This window comes from Cyprinus carpio, chromosome B7, assembly GCF_018340385.1.
Source record: "Cyprinus carpio isolate SPL01 chromosome B7, ASM1834038v1, whole genome shotgun sequence".
In the NCBI taxonomy this organism is placed as follows: domain Eukaryota; kingdom Metazoa; phylum Chordata; class Actinopteri; order Cypriniformes; family Cyprinidae; genus Cyprinus; species Cyprinus carpio.
This window is the reverse complement of record NC_056603.1, coordinates 27,597,302-27,616,657: the sequence shown is the minus strand read 5'-3', so window position 1 is coordinate 27,616,657 and position 19,356 is coordinate 27,597,302. Positions and strand designations below refer to the sequence as shown.

At 35.5% G+C, this 19,356-nt stretch overlaps 1 protein-coding gene across 3 annotated transcripts in view; it reads right to left on the bottom strand.

Moving 5' to 3' along the window:
* Positions 1-19,356, bottom strand: part of dpy19l3 (dpy-19 like C-mannosyltransferase 3) — a 42,950-nt gene that overhangs the window by 1,133 nt on the left and 22,461 nt on the right. For all 3 annotated transcript variants that reach the window (XM_042728153.1, XM_042728154.1, XM_042728152.1), the window contains 2 exons: positions 8,904-9,036; positions 799-957 (listed from right to left, as the gene is read on the bottom strand). In XM_042728153.1, coding sequence (XP_042584087.1) covers positions 799-957; positions 8,904-9,036 — 292 coding nt within the window. The remainder of the gene's footprint in view (positions 1-798; positions 958-8,903; positions 9,037-19,356) is intronic.

The window sequence follows — 19,356 nt, the reverse complement described above, 5'->3', positions numbered from 1 at the left end:
AATTAAACTAGATAGGTTTAATCAAGGTTAAAATAACATGCACACAGAACATGTTACAAGAGTGAATCTTATACAAACTGCTGGAGGCAGACTGAGGAAAGGAATCGGGCTTCATCAAACGAGAAAGCGAGCGAGGCTCTTTCACTGGCAGCTCGAAGTCGGATCAGAGGAGCAAGTGAGTCAAACTTCTGTGAGATCTTTCAAAGGCATGGCATTCACCTCAGACATGAATGACAACTGCTGACAAGCTATTTTCAGCTGGAGCTTTTTGCCAGGATATGGGGGAGATTTTTTTTCTTCTTTTTTTTTACACATTACACAAAGTGCTTCAGCTTAGAAGTTGGAAATTTTGCTTTTGTCAGATATTATGCACAACTGTAATCAACTACAAAAGAACAATCAAGCTACCCAAGCAAAAACACTCACTTAAGCTAGATTGCGCACAGGGTGAAACAGTATTTAATAACTACGAGCTGTGGGTGAGTGAGAACAAGATGATGTGACAAAATGAAAAATGTAAGCATCAACTTTACACTTACAGAAATTTTATGTGAGAAATGAAAACAGTTCAGAGAGCTGAAGAGATTTCCAATCTAAATATAATCAAGCAAGACCAGTGAGCTTAGCATCTAACCCCAATGATATTTGTTTATAGCCACGTGAAGGATTCAGTAAAGGGCAAAGTTGTCAGTTTTAGCCGTGGAAAAAGTCTCTGGTTCTTGCAGAGAAACTTTCATTTAAATGGAACGCGTATGGTGTGTGTGTGGGCATGAACTGGAGATGCTGTGTGTGACCTACATGTCCATTTGCCAGGTCGAGCAGGTCCCTCAGCCTACAACCACGGCTGTGCCTGCGCTCGTAGCAGATGCTGTCCTCCAGTACGATGTAGTCCGCTCCAACCGAACAGAGAACTTTATGAACCTCCTCAGCAGACTGACGCGCATAGATCTGATATACCTGCAGGGAACAAAAGGGCAAGGATGGGAGAAAGATACATATTAGGTGCTGTAGCTTAGAGGTTAAAGGCTGCAGATTCATTGTTTGTGTGGTAAAAATGTACTGCAAGGTGCTCCAGGAAATAGTCTATAAATGAAGCATAACAGGACATCAAAGTAGTTTGGAGTTTTGAATGACAGACTATGATGAAAATCTATTGGCCTTTTCTTCAATGGCTAAAAATAAGCAAAAAAACTGTTTTAGGATGAGATTCAATCAAAACCAATACTCATGTATGGTAGGGAGGTTAGATACGCACCTTCGAATTGTAAAGTACTAATCTACTTGGCGGGAAAATGTCAGTAGACACTTGCAGAATGTCTCATAAAATTAACAAAAATTTCAATGTCTCAGAGAAAAAGAAGAACAGACATGGATAAATTTGAAAAATTGTGTGACAACTCGAAATAGAACTTAAAGGGATACTCCATCCCAAAATGAAAATTTGTCATTAATCACTTACCCCCATGTCATTCCAAACCCGTAAAAGCTTTGTTTGTCTTCGAAACCCAATTAGGATATTTTGGATGAAAACCTGGAGGCTTGAGACTGTCCCATAGACTGCCAAATAAATAGCAGTGTCAAGGTCCATAAAAGGTATGAAAGTCATCCTCAGAATACTCCATCTGCCATCAGACATGCAATCTGGGTTACATGAAGTGACGGGAACACTTTTTGTAAGCGAATAATACAAAAATAATGATTTTATTCAATAATTCCTTTGTCAACGGTCCCCTGTGTCTCTCCATATCACCGTATGCTCTTCTGTATCATCCGCGCCACAAGGATGCGCTGTTTCTACTTGTATTTACCTTTGATTTGAAATAAAACAGCACATCCTTGTGGCGCAGATGATACAGAAGACCATACACAGCATACATATGATATGGAGAGAGACAGAGGAGACTGTTGACAAAGGAATTATTGAATAAAGTAATTATTTTTGTTTTCTTCGCTTACAAAAAGTGTTCCCGTCACTTCATATAACCCAGATTGCACGTCTGATCAATAGTATGTTCCTGCACAACTGGAGGCTGCAGTTTCAGGACCACAGATCTAGGACCGCAGTTCTAGGACCCTAGTTTTTCGTGACAGCGCCACCTACCGTAATGGATGATATAGCGATGGCTGCAGTTTCAGGACCGCAGTTATAGGACCCTGTTGGTTTAGTTTGTAGTCATGTTTGTATATAGCATCAATATATTAATCTCAGTAGTATTTGTTTTTAAATGTGATTTTTTATTTAAAATGCATCAGAGGTTAATTACTAAGTGTGCTTTGAGTCACAATTTTAAATTTAAACATGAATTTACACAAAATATAAATGAAAACTGTATATCAATTTTAAAACAATTGTAAAAAAAAAATGGAGAACCTTAAAAGTCTTAGTCTCTTGAATTATACAGTATACTGATTAACCTCCTTAAGGTGAATTAGCTCATTATCAGGTAAGTTAAAGTTGGAATCAGCGTAGGCAGTCACTAAATTACAGCCGATATTTTAAAGGTTGTTGAGAGGCAAGACAAGACACAAGAATGATTCAAGTATGTTTATTTATATATAAATATGTTGCAGGTCACCAATCATTATTGTTAACTAAAATTCAAACTATTACAAAATTATATATATATATATATATATATATATATATATATATATATATTACAGTTCAAAAGTTTGGGATCAGTAAGACTTGTATTTTTTTTTTTAAAGAAGTCTCTTCTGCTCATCAAGGCTGCATTTATTTGATCAAAAAAATTCAAAAAATGAAACTGTAATCTTGCAAAATGTTATTAGAATATAAAATAATGGTTTCTATTTAAATATCCTTTAAAATATAATTTATTTCTGTGATGAAAACCTGAATTTCCATCACCCATGACTGCAGTTTAAAGTGTCACATGATCCTTCAGAAATCATTCTAATATGCTGATTTATTATTAGAATTATCAATGTTGGCAACAGCCAAATATTTTTTTGGAAGCTGTGATGCTTTTTTTTTCAGGATTCTTGGATGAATAAAAAGTTAAAAAGAAGAGCATTTATTTAAAATAGAAATCTTTTCTTACAATATACACTACTGTTCAAATGTTTGGGGTCGGTAAATTTCTATTTTCTTTTTTTTGAAAGAAATTAAACCTTTTATTTAGCAAGGATGTGTTAAATTGTTAAGAAGTGATAGAAAAGATTTATATTGTTAGAAAAGATTTATATTTTGAATAAATGCTGTTCCTTTTAACTTTTAATTCATCAAAGAATCCTGAAAAAAAGTATCACAGTTTACAAAAAAATTTTGGCAGCACAACTGTTGATAATCTTAATAATAAATCAGCATATTAGAATGATTTCTCAAGAATCATGTGACACTTTATACTGGAGTCATGATGCTGGAAATTCAGCTTTGCATCACAGAAATAAATTATATTTTAAAGGATATTTAAATAGAAACCATTATTTTATATTATAATAACATTTTGCAAGATTACCGTTTTTTTCTGTATTTTTGATCAAATAAATGCAGCCTTGATGAGCAGAAGAGACTTCTTTAAAAACATTCCAAGTCTTTATTATTAGTAGCTTTTGAACGGTAGTGTATATATATATATATATATATATATATATATATATATATATATATATATATATATATATATATATATATATATATATATATATATATATATATATATATATATATATATATATATATATATATGTCATTTTTTGCGACAACATCACAACAGCACCAAAGCGAACCCCTTTTCCATCAGTTGCTGCATGCATAGAATGGCTGTAGGCTTCAACTCTAGAGAAAGAGAGAGCGAGAGACAGAGAGAGAGAGGGATAAATAAGAAACATTTGTTTAAAATATTCAACTGATATATCTGAATTAACACTTATGCACTGTTGGAGACCCAAACAGAATATTCATGTTACTGACATCTAATTACAAGCTTCAAATGTGTAAGTACATAAGAGCAATACCCACCAATTGAATGATCTCCCTTCTTTCATCAATTGTTTGTCAATCTTTCTATTAAATTCTTCCACTTCACTGAAATAGTTATCAGAGAACAATCACTTTTGTGATAACAGAAATATCAGTAGCAAAATGGTGCACTAGGCATTGTGCAAAAATAATTCATATTGTACTCTAACCTGAAATGATAATCTGGACCAGAAAGGAAGACTTGTTAGAATGTTTTGAGATCATGAAAATATCCCTAGTGCCTTTTTAAATCATCTGTCCTACAATGAGCCTAACCAAATCCATAAAATCACTTCATATTGGCCATGCAGAACATGACAGAAACTAGCACATGATAACAATGGACTGTATGTGGAGTAGGCCTGCAGTTTAGGACAAATTGTAACAAGCTATTAAAACTGCCAAACGCCTCATTCATCATTGCAAAATAATGCCAAAACAACAGACTAACACATAGTGCAACTAGGCAGTCAGTGTAGTTTAATTATGAAAGATATTTTATACTTAGATATGGTAAAACAACGAGTATTAAGCCAGTATTCACACTAATACATTAAGCTGCAGGTAAATCTTACAAACCTTACATCAACCATGCTCTTGTCATCTGATAAGTTTAATTAATGTGCTGGCTAGATTCACTTATAATACTTCGTCATTAAAACTCAACAAGGATTTATGAAATCATGGCCACGAATTAATGTCGTAGTAATTAATAAAACTAGCTCACGAATTCTTAATTTGGTGGGAATTAATTATTAATTCATAGTTAGCAGTTCTCACTATGTAAACTTCGCACCGTTTAAACGTTATAAAATAAAACTTAATTAAATATCGGTACTCACCGTCTGATTGCTGTCCACGTCGTCCATCTTTAATTAGTGTTGATCCAGTACAGTAGGTGGCGCTGTCACAAAAAAACTAGGGTCCCTGGATTGCGGTCCTAGAACCGCGGTCCTGAAACTGCAGCCTCCGGTTGTGCAGGAATACCCTTCTCCGTCTGATGGCAGATGGAGTATTTTGACGACGACTTTCATAGCTTTTATGGACCTTGACACTGTTATTTACTTGCCAGTCTATGGGACAGTCTCAAGCCTCCAGGTTTTCATCCAAAATATCTTAAATTGTGTTCCAAAGATGAACGGAGCTTTTACGGGTTTGGAACGACATGGGGGTAAGTGATTAATGACAAAATTTTCATTTTGGGATGGAGTATCCCTTTAACTGTCTTAAATGAACATAAACAGTTGGCAGAATATCAGATGGGTATCAGTATGTTGGACCTGTGCATTAGGTCCTAAAGTGACAGCAGTCTAATATACCTGCTACTGTCTGTGTCCTTAATTTTTACGGAAAGACCATGTTCTGGTTTCTTTAGGAAAAGTGATTTTATTTCATTTAAGATGTCACAGCAATTAAATCTGTATATGTACTGCATGTCAAAACACTGATTTGGATGAACACTGGTTTGGCACATGCTAATTATGTCACTGTTGGAAAGGCCAAGCTGCAGAAATATCACCAATGCACTGTAAGGAACTTATTAATAAACATTAATTAACCTTCGTGCATAAAAAGAAGGTATTTAAACATTTTATTGTCAATCATTTTTTGCCGTTGTCATAATAGATCAAGTAGAAATACATCAAGCAGAAAAAATGTTAGAGTAGTGCATACACAATATCACATACCATTAAATATATATTTACAGTACTTCAATTAATGGAGCAATATGGCAGCATAATTGAGGACGATATGTTAAGGTTTGACATATCCGTATATCACATAGAGATGTAGATCAACGTGGCAGAAAGGCTGCGGTAAACTCAGTGGTAGGGTTTTCATGCCCTTTTTATTAGCAGATGTCGACAGACTATCACAACTAAAACTCATTTTCTCATGAGCCACAGATGCATACTATACAGAGAAGAGAACAGAACACTCTGATGAAATCCATGGCAAAGACCAAACGACATTACTGTTACAAGAATCGCCAACCTAATAAGCTTCACAATAACACTGGAAAATGAATTATGGATTCATAATATATTCGCTGATATGACATTTAGGTATTTATGGACAATTTTCCTTGACAAAATGTAAATAAATATAAAATATTATTTTGTATGGATGTAAAAAATCATTGCATTGCATTTATGTTGCATTTTCTCAAATGAGGCAATAAGCACCTCATCACCTCAGTCTGATGAGAAAATAATCAACATTGCAAATACTAAGCAATATGAACAACAATAATGTTCAAAGCAATATGCACTTTGCCTCCTTGAGCTCACTGTTTCAGGAAAGCTGCCACCTCTTGCTGTGACTGGCTGATCACAATGTCTTTCTGTCAACGCTTTAATGCCCACCTCTCATGCTTGTGATATGTCCACAAATCATCATAAATCGGTATAATTGGTGGAAATGAATGGACTAATTACAAAGTACACATCTCACCAACTCGGATATTATCACTTTATCATTACGCCATATGTGAATTGAAAACAATAAAACACAATTTTGACAGAGCCAGTTATTAATTAGCATTAAGCTTAGTTAAATTAAAGCAGCATGCTACTCTCAACTCTTTCTTTTAAAACTCAGTTTAATTTAAAACAGTAAGAAAAAAAAAATACACACACTATGCTTATTATGTTATTGTTGTAATTAGCGATGCGTGGCAAAGCCAGTATTTCTGTATGTGTTGCACGAGCAAAATTATTTGCATTTATATTCACAAAAAACAAATGTGGGTGATTACACTGTAAGTTTGTCCAAACTATATGAAAACCAGTTTAATGTAATCATGTGCCTTTCAAAGGTAACATATACCAAATATGCCATCTTATAAATCATTTATAATTTGATAATTTTTATTACATAACATCTGTAAATAAAATTTCATTAAAAGAATAACACCAAATTGTAAATAAACAGAATATTTTTTTGGTAAAGAACATTGATGTCATTTGTATGTGGGACGGGTACGACATTTCCCCACTACTTCCCAACCACGACTTTTGAAAGCCAAAAAATAGCTTGTGCAGCCTATATGCACAACACACAGAAAAAGCATTTCCAATTCCGTGGTGAGCGGACACATAGTTTTCCGCTCACCTTTTTTTCCATAAGTATTTTTTGCCATTCATTTTACCCATTAGGATTTTTTAAAATGTCTTAATTAAAGAGTTATAAGCCATAAACCAAACAAACCAGCTATGAGGAGAATCACAACATTACAAACTTCAGTTTGAAGTAAAAAGTCTTTGAAAATCAGATAAAAAGACAAAGGTACAAAAACTACAATCCTATGAAGCACTGCAAATGCCAATTTGAATCAAATTAAACAATGGAGAAACATAAAACTATTTAAAGATGTTTCAGAGAGATTTTCTCACTCATTATTGCGTTGTTTTCACTATTGTAATTGTAGTTATCTAAAATCCTATGTTATCCAAGAAGAACTCCTATAGTTGTTATTTTTGAAGAAATATGAAACGGTTTAAAAATGCATAAAAATTTATTAAAGTTTTTACTTGACTTTAATATAAACATGCACAAGTATTATAGTATTGGTTACTTTATAATTCTTTATAGTTTAAAGAGTAAGCTAATTTTTTAAGGTGCATGTAACTGGGAAACAGCATAAACACTCAAATGCAGAGGGGACTTCTTCACGCATCCTCATTTTAAAGTCGTCACGCACCCTTGCAACCTCTCGGCATGTCTCCATTTGGAGAACCTCTGCTTTAATGAACTGATTTGATGGGTAATTTGGATCTTTCTGGTTAAAACAATTCTCATCAATTCTCTGATTGAAGGAGGAACAGTAGAGCAGGAGTCTGGCCTTCCACCAACTGTTCAGAGCCATATTTTTTTCATCTGATCATCAGAAATCCTCTGCCTTTGACCACCTCAACATTCTGCCTCGCAAACTCAAGCACTGAACCTCTGCTACTGACAAAAGTCGTATAGTGAAGTCAAAAGGAAACGGTGTTTATTTTTCCCCTAGACAGAAACAGAAGTCTAAGGCAGGCAACACAATCAGAATTACAGCTCAGACAAGTCAGTGTACATTACATATTTTAATGAGGATGTTTTTATAGATAAGTGCCATATATCAGAGCAGTGCTGTGGAGTTTATTTCACTTCATAAAGACGCCCACTGATGTGTCAACTTCCAACCACCTCAATGACAACCCTAATTAAATTAATTATGCTAAAAGTCACACTTCTGCTGATGAGGCCAAGTATATAACACTGCATATGCCATTAAGAAAACACTTAAAGAGGATTTATGAACCATTTATTCAGGATCTTCTTGATACGGCCCATTTGTAAGCTCATCAAGATTATCAGCTGATTTAAGGTACACACTTTTAGACTCCAATGCATTCATTTCTTCTAGCAGTATCTAAAGAGTTTTCAGTGTTAGTGTTAGTTTCTGACTGATGTATTACTGCTTCATTTATTTCAATTAACATAATAGGGCATTATTGCAAAGGAATAGATTTAATTCTTTCTTCATAGGCTTCTGAGTACAAGTACAGTTTAAGTGTTTCATTTTATATAATGCAGACCTGGGTCTAATTGACCATATGCTCAGCTCTGAAACAAAATATTATTGTGTATATTTTATGTAAATAATATTCATTAAATAAAATGTGTATACATATTTTTGACTTTTAAACCAATACACCCTTGATTGCTGCTTGTGTTTATTAAAAAAAAACAAACAAACAAAAAAAAAAAACTTCTCTAGACTATAGTGTTGTTTGCAGCATTTAAGTATTGACACCAAATAAACAAAAACACGTCCCCAGAGGAGAGGCGATTTTTCTCCCAGGTGATCTGGAGCTCCTAGATATAGTAGAACTTGGACTGAATTCTGATTCATGCAAATCAATCCTGAGACTCTTACCTGTCTGGTCCTCTCTCTCAGTGCTTGGTCCTCATAGTGTGGATGGTTTGTCAATACTCTCCCCGTACACAGCTTAATTCCCGCCAACAGCTGCATGCTGCCTGCAAACACTGCCCGTTTGGGCGTCTTCAATCTGTCAAGAAAATAAAAGAGGAAAAAACATGAGAGAGCTCGGTTACATACACTTCTCAAGTTTCACTAATATTTCAGGACAGGCAATTGCACAAGTGGGCTGAGTGTGTATGGTGGCATTTATGAGAAAAGCTAAACCTGCAGACATTTATTTCAGGTGAAGGTAGAAATGTGAAATGGTTCAGTGAGGAGGGACGCAGTCATTTGTACACTCCCATAACCCATGTCTGAAATGCAGAAGATCTGAAGTCTAGTGCAGGCTTGAGAGGCACTCTGTCTGTCTAGATGAGATCTGTCTCCTGTTATTTTATATATGTGCATGGCATGGAGGAAAGTGCCGAAGCTGTATGTTATTTGAATAGCCTGACGGATGCTTCAGAGACCATCTGTTTATCAAAACATAACCTTTCAAAATCAGCTTCAACATTTTACACAACATCCTATTCCTGAATATTAGTATCTACACCAGACAGAAGCCTCTGGGAGAAGAAAACATGTTTCATAACTTTTGTTGTTGATGGCATTTTGGGGCAAATTTTGTATTGGTAAAAGCAAATTTGCCAGATTCCAGCATGAGCAGATTGCGTGACATCCCCTCATCCTCAAAAACCATCAACAAAACTGCACAAGTTAAAAGAAAAAATGTATCCAAAATACTAAAATAGATTTGCAACTAGAATAATCATTTGTGCTCCTCACAATGTCTATTATGGAAATAAAGAGAAATTTAGAAACCAAACAAACATTACGACTGTTAAAGGATCTGTACTCTTTACATCACAATTAAATATATATATATATATATATATATATATATATATATATATATATATATATATATATATAAATATATATATATATATATATGTAATTAGTGTAATTTAATATATATGTATTTATTTATGTTTTTAATGTAATTTTTTTAATTTAAATTTAATAGTATTTCAAAACATAGTACACAGTATTATTAATGCATTAAATTTTTTTAATTGTAGGGGCCTTTTCCCCACAAAAAGCAATTTTGGAATGGTATTGGGTCATCACTTGATGTCTGACCCAATGTAACCGGGGTCCCGGAGCAAAACAAGTTAAAACAACCACTGATTAAAAAAGCAGCCTCAGGCACTCAAAACTCCCACCCCATGTCTGTTCAATTTGTTTAGGCAGTAAAACGAAATATTGTCAAAGACGTCTTTCTTCAAGGTCTGTTTCAGCTCAAGCCGGTAAAGACAAAGTGTCTGTGCTTGTGAAGGTTGCAGAGGATATGATGGTTTCATCTCTGTCCAGTCTGGAATGAGTTGGATTAAATATTGGATGCATTGAAGAAATGTTTCATTACAGAGGTCAGGAGCAAGTGTGGTCAGTATGGGACAACATGAACGTGGACCTTCACAGGACAACCTTGCTCCAAGTTCAATAACTGCTACACACACAAACAAAATGCAAAATTAACTCCATGAAGCCCCAAATCGGGTACACACTCTGCTCCATCTCTGGTCAGCTCGTAAAGACATTAAAAAAGGGGACAGGCTCACAAACACACACCCACATAGGGTGACTAAAAGCTATTTTCAATCTAAAGTGTACTACAGCAATGAAGCAGCAAAGAAAGAAAGAAAGAAAAATGGCTCCAATTTCAGTGGGCTCAAAGAATTTGGCATGACCTTCACCTCAAAGACAAACTTAATGTCTGATCGCATATACCTATGAATGTATCTATGAAAAAGACTGCAAGAGACAGAGGTTCTTCCAATAACAGGGTTCAGGAGCAGCCCTTCTGATGCTAGAATGGAAAGTGGACTGGAAAATAAGGAAATATCAGACTTCTGCAGAAAAACTTTGAAGAAAGGGCAGCCCTCAGAGTAAAGTATACACTGTACTGCTAGATAGACAGACAGATACCAACATAAAATCCAACTGAATTCATTGAAAACATTCTAGTTTTCATCAGCATCTTTGTCTAGTCTTCCAGCATCTATGCCTATAGAGATATTTCCAGATCTTGTTTTGTTCTAGTGTACTGTTGTGTTGTCTAAACCTAGAGAGGTTTTGCTTCAAACAAGTGAACTACACTAAAGGAATATCATTGAAACATAACAAAATATGTATGTACTCATTTTAGGCTGAGGGCTGGTTCAGAGAAAATATCCCTCTTGTGCGGGGCAAATTACCTTTTGTTAAACCCTAGTTTTCTCACAATTACATTGATGTTAACCAAACTACAATATCATTTACAAAAACAATCTAGAAAAACTTTTTTCAAAGATGATGCTAGGTTATTTTAGGGGTGTGCAATATTGACTCAAAATGTCTTTTTTTTGGTGGCAAGTCCCCATCTTAAAGGGATAGTTCACCCAAAAATCAAAATTATGTCATTAATGACTCACCCTCATGTCGTTCCAAACCCGTGAGACCTCCGTTCATCTTCGGAACACAGTATAAGATATTTTAGATTTAGTCCGAGAGCTTTCTGTCCCTCCATTGAGAATGTATGTACGGTATACTGTCCACGTCCAGAAAGATAATAAAAACATCTTCAAAGTAGTCCATGTGACATCAGAGGGTCCGTTAGAATTTTTTGAAGCATCGAAAATACATTTTGGTCCAAAAATATCAAAAACTACATCTTTATTCAGCATTGACTTCTCTCCCGGGTCTGTTATCAGCGCGTTCACAGCACATCCGGTTCGCGAACGAATCACTCGATGTAACCGGATCTTCTTGAACCAGTTCACCAAATCGAACTGAATCGTTTGAAACGGTTCCCGTCAACAATAAGCATTAATCCACAAATGACTTAAGCTGTTAACTTTTTTAACATGGCTGACACTCCCTCTGAGTTCAAGTAAACCAATATCCCGGAGTAATTCATTTACTCAAACAGTACACTGACTGAACCGAGCCAGATAACGAACGAAACATTGACTTCCAGGTCAAATATCTTCTTTTGGACATGTTTAAAATCACAAGTACCTTGCCACACAAGCATCAGCAATTATCATATTATCATCGTGCTGCTCCAGATTCTGGCCCTGCTTTAAAACGTGCGCGTGTTAGGGGTCCCAAGACGTAACATTAACGCAAATAAATGAGCAATTTGTTCCGCTTAGAAAAAAAAATAAAACATTGTAGCGAATACACTTTATTTAATTTTCAAAATAATGTTTTATTGATTATTTTATATTATTGCTCAAATTATCCCACGGGCGAGATAGGACACCTTTGTGGGCCGTATTTGGCCCACGGGTCATATGTATGACACCCCTGTATTACAGTAAAACTGAAATAGGATGTGTTTCTGATTGGTTTATGTGTTTCTGTCGGCTGCATGAACATATAAATAAGCTTTCACACATTATCAGCTTTCAATATGCAACTTTTGTTTTTTCCTCACATTGTTTCAACTGCTTTAGGTGCTACTAATGCTAGCCTCTAATGATATGAATTATAATGATATGAAAACAAGCGTCAAAACAAACAGCACAAGGTGTCAATGATTCCATCTCTAGAGGCCGCTCTGGTACTGTATAATGACAGCAGACCTTCAGCTGCTCCACCAAGGGACGCATCCCGGTAAAACTATCAGCATGGATTTTTGGCGCTAACCGATTGTTCCAGTAATCGGCTATTGGTGCTGATTAACTGTCAAAACCGATGAATCAGTCGACCTCTATTTGGTACAATACTGCCCTCATTTTGAGGCAGTCATTTGACAATACTGATAGGAAAATCTTAAAATAGCATAAACATGTGTCTTTGTTTCCCCAGTAGAAAAGGCATGTTTCCTCAAATAAAGCTCAATGTTCACCAACTATAAAAAAAGCATATTAAGAAACTGTTCAAAATGTGAGAGTATATTTTTAACTGAATAAGTTAATGTTAAATGTTAAGTTAATGTAATGTGGATGAGAATGAATCCATCAAAACATTAAAATGTATTGAATCAGGTTAGCTAAAAATGCATAATTCTGTAATAAATACATAAATTTTACAAAACATTCAATCATACACTGTATGAGAATAACAGTTTAAAATAATATACCTAATAAACTTCTGGAAAGACTCCGAAGTAATATTCTCACAAGCCACTTCTATAACCGGATGACAGATTTTCCACTCAGATGAACTTCTATCAAATATCGTCCACAGAGAAGCACATGGTCAACTACAGTAGCACAGATGTCATCAGAGACAAATGATCTCCTTCCCCGCCTTCTCCCTAATAGACCTTTTTCACACTTCCGAGTTCACACAGCAAAAGGCTTCAATAATAAAGTAAAGAAATTTCTGTTTTATCCTTCATCGATGACAGCAACAGTGTAGCAGAATTATTATTGACTTCAAATGCACAATTCATTACCAGTAATGCTTCCAAACAGCCTTAACTTACTTCTACATGATTTCCCATGAATGGCGATAAAAAAGACAAATAGTTTCCTGCTATTCGACATCCATGACAGCATGTATTTTATGGATTTGAATTGCGACATTATTACGTTATTACCAAAATGCAAAAAAGCAATACATACACAAAATATATACTTTATGAGTACAGATTGTAAAGAGTAAACAACGCATGAAGTTTGCATTGCTTTCATGTTCTTCCTAGTGAATAGAATATCCATGTAGGATTTAAGAATGGTTTTATCTAGAATCTTGATAGCCCAGAGTCTGTCTACCCTACTGAACACTGAATTAAAAATGAGTGTTAACTTCTTACTGTTTCAATGGTATCTTTGTACCTGACATCATTAAATCCTCTGAGAGTGAACTGAACGTTGTGCAACAGTGACTATGTTAGTAATTTTGCTTATATGCACATTAGGTTAGTGTTAAGGAATGTGAGTTAATTGTGTGTAACAGTTTTTGCATTTACAAGTTTAGCAGTCTCAGCCTACTGAACGTCTGATGCATATGGAACACAAAAATGGAAACACTTCAGGAGTTTCGAAGTCGTCATCGGATTGGTTGAATTATACAGGATTTCCAGGAGACGTGTGTGTTGCGTTCTTTAACATTCCGCGTGTAAACAAAGATACTATGGCACCAAACCCCCTTACAAAAGAAGAAAGACGTCATGTTTACAACTGTGACGACAAGCGTTTATCAGGATCAACTAAACTATATGCCGGTATCAAATTTTCCTGTTGAGATTAATTGCTAATGCTTTTATCATGGTATACGGTATTATCACGGCATTAAAATTAAGTTAAAAGTGGTCACAATACAGTATAACAGGTTTAATAACATTTTTCTTATAACAAAAATAACTGAACATTTAAATACAATAAAGCAATATATAAAGTTACAATTTTTACACAGATCAAAGTGCAAAAGAACTATAAAGACCCATAAGTATCACTTTACAAGAAGACCTCATTAGTTAACCTTAGTTAATGCATTTACATTCACAATGAGCAATAGCTACATTTGCTACAGAAGTTATTCATCTTTGTTAAAGAATACAAGTCTTAGTACATGTTAGCTACAACTTTCGATTTTAACAACGTGTTATTAAATATTGGAATACCTAAGATTAATGAATGTTCAAATTAATTTTTCATTGGCAGTTTATGTTAACTAATGAATTAACTAATGTTACCTAATGAAGCCCTAATGTAAAGTGTGAATGAACAATAAAAAAAATCAAAACACTTTCAAACAATATCTAGGGCATGTTGTAGTCCAGATTAAAATGAAAAAATGAAAAAAAAAAACTTTGAAAATAAATAGCCTATTAAGTAAAAATATTTAAGTATTTGGCACTGCGATTAACACCATAGTGTATACACAAATCTGAATGGCTATTTAAAATTATTTAAATATGTTTTAGAAAGTGGAGCAGCTGCTTCATTTATGGGGTTTCCAGGGTAAGGGCTGCATTTTCTGCAGTTTAGCATCATGTGCTGTCAGAGAGTGAATGTGCTTTCATTCAGCATGTCTCTCGTGTTCCCCCATGTGCTTCTCATGCATGCTTGTTTACATTAGAGCGCACATGCATCTTTCAAGCAGCATACAGCAGTGTTGAGCATTTTGACCATGATGGGAATAGTATTCTTAAAATGCATTCCAAATTCTGAATAATTTGTAATATATAATTATTCACGGTATTTAGTAGTGCCCACGATAACAATATCATGAATATTCATTACTGTGATATATCGCATTACCGAATACCGGCACATGTCTACTTTGGATTCTCAAAAGTATGTGAAATATATAAGTTTGCGGCATAGAATCTTTAAAATATGTCAGAGAGTTTTACACACCGGTCAGTTATTGTGGAGACATTTCCACGCCCTGAAACGTGACGTTGAAACAAAACAAACTGTGATTGGTTGTTTGACATGGGCAGGCTAATGAACGCTGCCAGGGATTCCAGACCTTCAGCCGTCAGTCTGAAGGTCTGGCTTGGCAAGACTACAATTTTAGTGAGAAAAGGTTTTTCAGATTTGCAATACTCTTAGTTCAAGGATGTTTTGGATTTTTGTTTTGCATTGACATAACGGAGGGATTTTCTGAATTACTTCCAGCTTATCTGGTCTTAATTCTACAATACACTAGCGTAATGTCTATTAACCAAGGAATTTCTGAATAGACTGACCTTTGACCTTGCCAACAGTGCATCATTTTCTACTTTTGTGGGTCTCTATGTAATTACTCCATATTGACATGGGACAGCACTGGCCTTTTCCAGATTTACATTTAATTTCAGATTTATATTCTCTTATGTAAATGTCAGCTTGTGTTAGCCTGCACCCTGCTGACATTATAAAAATTGATTAACATCATTAATATTCCAAAGAGAGGGACACAGAGGGTGGCCTGAGCAACCATACCTTCATAGACGTATGCCTAGGCAGTACATCTCCTTAGACAGAAAGGCGTTTTGAATTTAGTGAGCAAAATGAATGACCTCACCTTAGATTGATGTTGATCCACTTTTATAAATACAGATAAATCAGTGTGTGTTGGGCCGTCATTGCTTAAGCACTTAATCATTTCAAAAGCTGATATTGATAGCATGGCTGGACATGTCAGTCATGTGCCTTGAGATATCTCAATGTCATTGGCTTGAATCACTGCCTGTGTACCAGTACTACTGTACAAACTCTCAAGGCCACAATAATGATACACTCATTAAAATTATCACTCATTAAAAATGTCTGGTATCTGCTGTTGATCTGGGTCAGACTGATGAGTCCTCTGGATGATATGTTCTGCACAGTGATCATTTGTCAAATGGTCTTATAGTCTGATGGCATAAAAAAAAATCAATTGGGTGCTGAATGACATGAAAACAGTCTGTCAACACTTCAAGAGTGAACAGAGGCAGGCGATGGATAGAAAGGCAGATGAAAGTGTCAATGACAAAAAGTGTGAGAACTAAAGACGAGGAAAAATATTTGTAAAATCTAGCATGAAATGCTTTTGCCAAGTGCTTATAAAATAAAGTCTTAAAAGGTAATTCTTTCCAAGGTAAACTGTTGTGGGGGAAGAGTACATCTTTTCACAATTACTTTGCGTGGACAAACAAACACATTCATATCCACCTTACAGTATTTTGCAAGCTATTTTCTGTGAATATGTGAAAATTCTGATTCATTAGACGCCATTGGTAAAAAACCTGAAGAAAAACAAAGTGCAGTAAATGGTAAAACTATTTGCGCTTCAAACCAGTGTGTTCATAATTACGACAATACATTAAAATAATATGATAAGAAATTCCAGTTTGCAATATCCAGCAGCATAACAAGCTATTATGTACAGCTAAAAATAATTGAAAGCAGATGACTCCGGAAGCCTCGCACATTCAAGTTACAAATGGCCACACTTGCTCTTACGTTAAAAATAAGGTGGATAGCCTTACATAAATGTGCTTCAGATGGAAGAGGAGCAGACAACGAGATGCAATACATCACACACACAAACAGACTGGCCAGTGTGGAGATAAAGCTAAATCAGGATGGGATCTGTGAGTGCTCTCAAGTAGTGTGGACCTTAATCCTGTGTATCAAAGAGAGAGAGAGAGCGAGAGAGAGAGAGGAAGGCAGGCCTCAGGGAGGTTCACAGAGTGATGATAGACTGACTTTAAATGTCAATGTTTGATCTGTGCGCAAAAGGAATGAACTCAAGTAAAATGAAATTTCACTCTGTAGGTTTCAGAAGACACTTGAAGTAATTTGGGTCTAGTAAACCTAAACTAAGCCACAGAAAATGTTTTTTTAAAAGAACAGTAATTCAAGCTATTATGTGTCTGAGACTTAGTCTCGTTAGATTCCACAACAACTGGCAAAAGTGGCAATTTATGCGAATTACAAAATGTACAATTCTCAGTGGTAAAACAAGAAAAATGACAAGTGTGAAATGGTGTCAGCTAACCTTTCATTTGTGTACGGAGTGTGTATATTGGGGTGTTTGTGAATTAGTCAAATTCTGCTGGAGTTCAAACAAGGCTAGCATCTGTGAGCTCGGCTATTAGCGCTGCGTTAGTGAAATATCTCCACTGAGACATCTCCAACAACATCTCCATCGAGACGTCTACAGCAGCAGCAGAAAAAGCCACTAATTTGATCAAATTAAGCTGGAAAGAAGAGGAAAGTGGCTAGAGTGACAATTAGAGTGGAAGTGAGAGTGAAGACGTCGAAAACACAAAGGAAAGAAAGAAATAAAAACAGAGAAAACAGCAGGAGGAAAATGCGTCTTTGTTCAGATGGGGAACACAAATTACTTGTGCTCGGAGGGGTTGAGAAAGTTTTTCCTTCAGAGAAAACAAAAGACTAATTTATCTTCATTATTTCCAAACAAGGCAACATTCAGAAATAACTCCTTTATGGGGGCTATAACAAAAGAGTGCACAGTAGAAAACTACAAAACAAAAGAGGGAAAATTAATTACATGGCAGGGAGACGTTCACAATGATAAGGCTGACTGTGATGACAGAGTCTCAGAATGGCGACAAAGCACTCGCTTCCATCTATGGGACAGATGGGGTTCTACTGAAAGGCCACTGATCCGTCATGAAGAAAAGACACAAACACATGACACCCTCCCCAAAAGCCTTCTCAGCGGATCTGCAGAGATTGTAGGTTCTAAACTGTTAGTTAGAGATTATGATGGCATTCACATGGGTGGTTTGTGCTATGAACTAGCCCAGAGGTTCCCAACCCCTTTCTCATGGGACCGCTTTTGTCAAGAAACATTCTTGTACAATGCTATGCAACAGAATGTACTGTGTTGGACTATTTTTCATTTGACAAAGCATCTGAAAAACAGCACGACATGACATAACCAGACCTCAGTCAGCAAAGTTTACTTGGGTTTATGCATATTGTTTGGTACGTGTATTGTACGTTAAGTTCACACAGGACCTTGCATTTTTTCACTAATTAGGTTGGTCCACAAGACAGCAACTCTGACCATGGACGTTGATTCACAGTAGAAATAGAAATAGAAGATGCGGAACAACAACAAAATACTGGAGATGACCACAACAATAGAACCGTTTGATGGATGTGAATTAAGGTAACTCTAGCTTGAAAGAGCATAAACATTTTTATTGATTATAAATTCTGGAAAGAAAGAGCCAGACACTGAACAAAATCCTCAGTTTGTCAATGTTAACATATAACAATGAATAGGAAGAAAGGGCAACATGCAATATGGCGGAATATATATCACACCTTCCACGTAAAAGAGCCAGTCGCCAATTGTTAAATTCACTGCTTCACTGCAGCTGCCAACAGAAGTTTCCGGTTCCCACAGACATATGTGCATTGGCTGGACCAATCTAAAATCTATGCTTTTTAAAGGTGTTTGAGATTAAGAAAGAACACTTATAGGATGGTTGTTCATGTGAGGTTTTGTTACTGTTTAAATGTTATTTGGCAAACAGTTTTTGGGAATTCAGTATTTACCCATTCAAGTACATGCAAGCTGGTCTTGATGTATGTCCAAAACAGCTGCCAGGTGAACTGATTTTCCTTGAACGTCGATTCATGAATGCTATCAAATGGAGTGTATTGAAAGGTTATAAATTCAGTATGCATAAACTAGCATTCACATCAAAACTGAAGTATACTTTGGGCTTTATAATATGTACAGTACATAGATGGTACAGCCCCCCTTTTTGGTTAACGGAAGTTAGTTTTTTTCCAAGATTTGTCTGTGTTCAATGGCAATTATTTGATTCCAACTGTGAGTGAAATCATAATTACATCCTTGGGCAATAAAGCCTCCCCTCCAGCAATATGTCACTCACATGAGATCACAGCAATTAGCAAAACACAATGATCCAACCAATTCCAGAAGGACAAATTAA